This window comes from Vitis vinifera, chromosome 19 (assembly GCF_030704535.1).
Source record: "Vitis vinifera cultivar Pinot Noir 40024 chromosome 19, ASM3070453v1".
NCBI lineage: Eukaryota > Viridiplantae > Streptophyta > Magnoliopsida > Vitales > Vitaceae > Vitis > Vitis vinifera.
The window spans coordinates 8,598,029-8,605,106 of record NC_081823.1 but is presented as its reverse complement, the minus strand read 5'-3'; the positions used below and the strand labels follow the sequence as shown (position 1 = coordinate 8,605,106).

At 33.5% G+C, this 7,078-nt stretch overlaps 1 protein-coding gene across 1 annotated transcript in view; it reads left to right on the top strand.

The window, feature by feature from the left end:
- Window positions 1-325: 325 nt before the first annotated feature.
- LOC100258303 (threonine--tRNA ligase, mitochondrial 1) overlaps window positions 326-7,078 on the top strand; it is a 33,923-nt gene continuing 27,170 nt past the window's right edge. The window contains exons 1-4 of the mRNA XM_010646269.3: window positions 326-623; window positions 716-953; window positions 1,324-1,383; window positions 6,910-6,999. Of these exons, the coding sequence (XP_010644571.1) occupies window positions 466-623; window positions 716-953; window positions 1,324-1,383; window positions 6,910-6,999 (546 nt within the window). The 5' untranslated portion in view covers window positions 326-465. The remainder of the gene's footprint in view (window positions 624-715; window positions 954-1,323; window positions 1,384-6,909; window positions 7,000-7,078) is intronic.

The window sequence follows — 7,078 nt, the reverse complement described above, 5'->3', positions numbered from 1 at the left end:
TGGAATATGGAGATTGAAAATGAGCATTTGGAAAACCAAAAAAAAAAATTCAAATCATTTGAACCGGTTTTTTCCCTCAGAACCGGCCGGTTCACCGGTTGGACCGTCGGTTCAAGCGGTCCAATCTCGGTTCGGTCTCCATCCGGTCTAATGACCGGACCGAACCGGAACTGTGACCGGCCGGCGATCGGACCGGCCGGTCCGGTCCGGTTTTTAAAACCATGCTTTTAGCTTTATTTATTATTTAATATTCGTATAATAGATATATTATTAAATTTTGTTGCATTTACCAAATTTGAATTTGAAAAATATTAAAACCCTTAGACCTCACATCAAAATATTTATAGTCAGCCATATTCTTCCTACTCCCCTTTTCCCTCTCCCGCTTCGCTATCACCCTCCCGCGCCGCCGGCTCTCTGCCTCTGCCTCTCCACCACTACTCTTCTACCACCGCCGGCGATCCCATGGGAGACGTACCTGATGCAAAATCGAAGCCCTGCCACTCTCACCCGAAGGATGACGAATATCTCAGTTGCGTCATTCCCAAGCGCATAGCCCTCTTCGAGTCCATCAAATCTCAACAAATCTCTCACCGCCGATCCATTTCCGGTGACCCCATAAAGTAATTCCTTTCTCTGTTTCTATAGTAAATATATATGTTTCTTTTTTTTTTTTTGGTATCGTTGGTTGATTTTTGATATTTATGTGGCGAAGGATAACTTTGCCGGATGGGACAGTGAAGGAAGGGAAGAAATGGGAGACTACGCCTTTTGATATCGCCAAAGAGATATCGAAAGGTTTAGCCTCCAATGCATTGATTTCTCAAGTGAATGGAGTTTTGTGGGACATGTCGAGGGCGCTGGAGGGCGACTGCGGGCTTAAGTTGTTCACATTCGATAGTGATGAAGGTCGGGACACTTTTTGGCATTCGAGTGCACACATTCTGGGACAGGTTCTAGCAGTTCTCTTCGTTCAATTTAGTTTTCGGAAATATAGGCGTGTTTAGTAACTGTTTTTGAAAATAGTTTTCTACAACAAAAACACAGAAAACAGTTTTAACAGGAGAAAACGAGCTGTTTTTAGATAACATATTTGAGCGGTTTTCACTTGTTTCCTCTTGGCAAAATTTAAAAATAATTGAAAATTATTGCACACATTTTTAAAACATGTTTAAAAACATAGAAAATGAATTAAGAACATTCTAGATTTCCAAACAGACTTTAATTCTTAAAAACTGTTTTTCAGAATTGTTTTTGAAGACATTTCCCAAATAGAGTCATATTTTTTGAGCAATTGAATTGATAGCTCATGCAATGGTGTAGGCCCTTGAAATGGAATATGGTTGCAAGCTGTGCATTGGGCCCTGTACCACAAGAGGAGAGGTATGTTATAAGCATGATTAGTTTTGGAAGCCAATCTGATTGTGATGTTTTCTTATTTTATTTAAATATTATTATTTTTGTTTAATTAATTTTACCTTCTTATCACCTTTATTTTGTATTAGAATTTTAATGTACCGTTAAATATATGCAACTTGGTGGTATTGGATTTAGAGAGTGTTTGGTAGAACTTAATACATATTACCTAATGACTTAAGTTAAATGTAAGTTTAATTATTCTTAAGTTGTTGAATTAAAATTTATTACTTAATTTTTACTTCAAGTATTAAGGTTGTTTGGTAAAGTTAACTTAAATTTTTTTATTCAAAATCATCAAATTAACATATTTACCCTCATGAATTTTTATTAATAATTATACTTTCACTAATCTTAAGTAATAATTTTATTTGTTAAACACTCATATTTAAAGTATTATAGATGCATATGATAATTATAAAAATATTTACTATAAAAGATGAGATGTGAATGTCATGTCATGGTTGTAAAATGTACCTTGCTAAATATGGGCAAATGAAGCAAAATAGATTTGAGATTAAAATTAAGTCAACTATTTTAACTTAGTACTTAAAGTTATTTTTGACTTTAGGTTGTGATATTAAGTTATTTTACCAAATATGCTTAATCTATTTAATAATTTAAGTCATTAAGTCATATTAAGTCATTAAGTTGATTTACCAAACACCCTTCTAATGTTTGTTTGGTTCTTGTCTTTTCAATGTTACGCTCTAACTAGGGTATGCAACATTGGAATCATTAAATTGCATAAAAATTTTGCTATATATAAAAAATAAAAGAAGGAAATTGATGGACTAGAAAGAATTTCATGAATAGTATAGAAGAGTGGATATAAATAAATAAATAATAACCTAAATAAAAAACAAATTAGTTGAATAAATATAATCTAAATAAAAAAATACATAAAACCTAAATGTTGGACTGAGTTGTGAATGTGTAAGAAAAGGAGTGGTGTGAATGCGTTGAGAAGAGATGGGACTTATAAACTTAAATAGAAAGTTTAATTGTTTTTCATTTTCAATAATTTATAATTTAGTTTCTCCCCCTTTCATCCAAATCCAACTCTCTCATGGTTCCATCAGATGGTTCTCAATATCACCACCACTATCATTGGTAAGATCCTCTAAGAATTTTATTTATATTTTTTATTGGAATAGACATTTTATTATCATGGATTAAATAAATACAAAGAAGGATGGGAATTACTTCTCGCAACCACAACCACTATATAGCTTTGATCAAAAGTAAGAAAAAATTATCTACACTAGACGATGGAAATGCACATCTAAACATGGTTACCAATACAAACTCAAAAGCTTCTGGGGGATAGAAAATCCCTTATAAGAGAAATGAACTAATTGACCTTTTTTTTTTTGCTAGCATATTCGCCAAATGGTTAGCTGCCCAAGAAATCTACCAAAATGAACACCTTAACTCTAAGATTAATATAAAAAATTTGGTGTAGCCATCTATTAAACCTCCACAAGCTTCTCTCCTTATTCACCCAAGATAGGACTACTGCAAAACCTCCTTTCTACAGGAAGGTTGAATAAACCTCAACTTTAGCATGTTTTAGGCCTTCCAATAATGTTAATATATCCGCTTCAATGGCTAGACTCCTCCAACAGTCTTAAAGAATACTTTCAATAATGTTCCATGATGATCCATAAGCATTCCTCTAATTCTCAATTGTCCCAAGTTACCTAAAGAGCATCCATCTAAATTCAACTTGACACTGCCCATTAGAGGAGGCATCCATATAAGGAGTATCCCCTCAACCATCCTAGTGGATTTGTTTACTGGGTTCCAGTCTAATGGTATAATGGTCAAAGGGATGGCCACAAATGGTGCACTAGTTAACACCTAAAGAGGAGCGAAAATACATTAATTCCTCATTGTCCCCATAGTACTCCATTCAGGGTTCAAAATCTTGGTCGAGACCGGTACGACTCGGTTGAGTCGTATCCGCCTCGGCCATGGCCAGTACCAAACCGATACCCGAGTTGGATATTTTGCCAGCTCGTGAACAAACTTGGTTGGATTGAAGATAAATGAACAGTCTCAGAGTGAATCCCGTGGAAAGTTTGAGACAACTCCAAGATCATGTTGAGACTAAGCCATTTGGGTAATTGGTAATGGAAAAAAAGGTAATATTGAAGTAGAAATGGTGGAGGAGAGGAGATGATCAAAACCCACGAAAATGAAAAATACAGAGAGTTTGAACCTTGCATTTTCATCCCTAATTGCATCTTCATTCCTATTTGCATCTTCATCCTTCTGTATCTTCATAAAGATATTTTGTCTTTGGTTTAAACACTTTTCAAAAATGGGTATTGTGCATAGAAACAGGGAGTTGTGGTATTTTGCAGAGAAATAGGGAGTTGTGGGTTTAGAGGAGAAATGGGTATCTTGAGAGAGATAGGTGTTTGACTGGTGGATGGGGGTTATGGGTATCTAACAGAATTGAGGATTTGGGTTTTAAATAATATGTATTTGTTTTTTAAGTAGATAATGAGTATTTGGTGGGAATTTGAGTTTTAAATAATTTGATGAAAATTATAATGGTAAAAAATGAATAATGAATATTAGGCTTATATCAAATAAATAGGAAATGAATATTTATATAAAAATTAAAATTAATGAATATATTTTATAAGAAAAATTATATTTATTTTTTTAAAGATGAATCATGGTTTTATTTTTTTAATAATTGAAAATATTTTTTAAAAATTCAAAATATTTAATTTAAACAATTTTTTATAAAAAAAAATTTACTTTTTATTATTTTCATCTTCAATAAGAATATTATCAAGTGATTAAATTAAAATATTTTTAGAGATTTTTAATATTATTATAAATCATCCCAAAAGTTTGCTTTTATTATAATTTAAATAATTTTAATATAATAGAAGTTTATTTTATTAATTTTTTTACTCTACTTATTTGTATTTATTTATTTTAATAATTTTCATAATTTTTAAAAATTATTTTGAGCTCTTAAATTGGAATTTTTTGTGTATCACCCGATACCGATCCGAGATACCAAGACCGATGTGCTTCGGGACCTCCCGAGTCAATGACCGATACCGCGACTTTGAACTATGACACCATTTGTCCTAAAAAAGTCTCGCATTCCTCTTAGGCCATATATTCCAAAATAGTATAAGAGTAATACTAATATCTCATAGTGACCTACCTTTAGGAAGACCTTCAAAACTCCTATAAGCAATAGTTAACATCTCCACCACACTCCTGGGTGGAATCCGATCAATCTTGCAAGTCCAATTAACTTATACCATAATCAATGCAAAAAAAAAATAAAAATGATAATCCGTTGATTCACCATTTGTCTTACGTATATGACACCATATTTGGCCTAAGGGCTTTGTGAGGTCTCCTCTTTTGCAACAAATCATTATTACTAATCTTCATATTTGCCACTAGCCATGTGAAGGCTTTGACTATAAGTGGGACTCTAGGCTTCCAAACAAAGTTTGCAGGAGGGAGGGATTTCGAGTTGGTGGAGATGAAGTGCGCTTTAAAGAATGAACTGGCAAATAATAGATCAAAGGGTGTTGAAGGCAAAACCCTCATATTTGGAAAAGTGGATGATAATGGTCCTTTTTTTTTTTTTGAAGGCAAAAAATGGATATATATTAAAAATGCCTTAGCAATGGGGTGCACTAAAGTACACATGACGTGTACCATAGGCACCAATAGACAAACAAAAAGAAGAGAGTCAATGATAAATGCACATGGGCTAAAGTTCCTATCATTAAAAACAAGAAAATATATACATGGGCTAAAGTTGACATAAGGATGGTAAGTTTCTCAATTTCATGGTCAGAAAGGTTGTGCTGGAAATTGAAATTCCATGAATAAAAGAGAGGGGACGAGATCAAAACTCAAGAAGTACAAGAATCTCTCAACCTTACTAATCTGAATGTTGTCATTCCAACCATTGGATTGTGCCCCATAGATGCTTCGAGCGACCTTTTACCAAAGAGCATCACTCTCTCTTTGGGGTCTTCACAACCATTTTCCGTAAGGGCTTTATTGCTCAAGGAAACTCCACTAGTCCTTTGTCTCCTTCACTTTGTGGCCTAGAGATCAGCTTCCATCCTATCAAATATCTCTCTTCCTTCAGCTCAACTGTAGAAAATCCCTGTGTATTATCTCACAAAGTCTATAAAGGAGAGATCAGCAACCATTACTAAAATTCTGGACTACAAAAACATGAGTTTGAATAAATGTTTTTCTCACAATCAACATTGATTGGTCAAATGATTCACAGGATATCTTGTTCCTTCATTGCCATATTGTCCAAAGGAAAGAGAAAGGAGCCATTTCCCACTTCACTTTGCAGCTCCTTTCATTGAAATTGTTGTGCCAATCCAACAAAACATCTCTACCCAGGGAAGCACTTGAAGTGCCTTAAAAGGGAAAACCAACAAAGATTACAAACTAGAAGCTCATCGAAGATGAATTAGAAAATGATACACTGTCTCCTCCATTTGATTACATAGATAATACTTGCTAGTCATAGTTCAAGAACCTCATAAGCTGCTCAATTGTTAGAGCCTGATTGAGCAATAACAGACTTATGATCCATTCTAACCTTTGTTAGTAAGATCTAGAACATAGAGTTAGCCTCTTAATCAAATACATTATATGACCTCTTCTATTTTATGTTTTATCTAGCCATTATAAAACTTGCCTGTTGGAAGTTATGCATGTGAATAGCTAAACAACTCAAATTACATAGACAAAAAGTCAATATTGTCTAGAAAAGAGGGTGGTTGTAAGGAAATTTTGATTATGGAGATTTCTAAATTGACATAAAATGAAATGACGTATAAGTTTGTGGTATTCAATAGTTCTAGTTCTGATGGAGATTTGTGGCACTATATTTTCTGTTGCATTGTCCCACTTTTGGTACCCCTTCTATTCTGAAAGTATTTTCTCCTGTTAGCTATTAGCCTACTGGATACACTCACTGGGAAAACTTCTTGTGAGAAAATCATGGTGCATTTGGTAAAAGGTCCTTCATTTACCCATTAACTTCTCAATTGGAAGTGCACCCTGTATTTGGTCACCATATAAAGGAGTTAGGATCTGCAACTATTTTTTATTTTTTTTTTATTTTTCTGTTTTGTATTTATTTGTTTGTATATTTGTTTGTCTGTTTGTTTTTTTTTTTTTTTTTTTTGGCATTTGGACTCTAAATGTAATTATGTGATTAGGTACATCTATGCTTGTATTTGAGGTTGTATGCATGTTCAGACATTTTCCTATCTATTTAGAGATGTTTATGACATTATCTTCTCTTTGGTGCGTGTGATCTGTTGTAATGCAATATCTTTATTTATTTGATGTTTCATGCTTAACTTTAGTGATGTAAAGAATTGTATGTGTTTCATTTCATCTAGCTCTTTACTTGTGTGTATGTTATTGGTCATAAAATCAACTTTATGTTGGCATCTTATGGTGTAGGGTTTCTATTATGATGCATTTTATGGTGAATTGGGCTTGAATGAAGATCACTTCAAGCAAATTGAATCAGGCGTGTTGAAAGCTGTTGGGGTATTGTTCTCTTAGCACTTGACCTATTACCCCAAGTATTGAGATTAAGGCTTTCTCCAGTTTATTGTTAATAATGAAA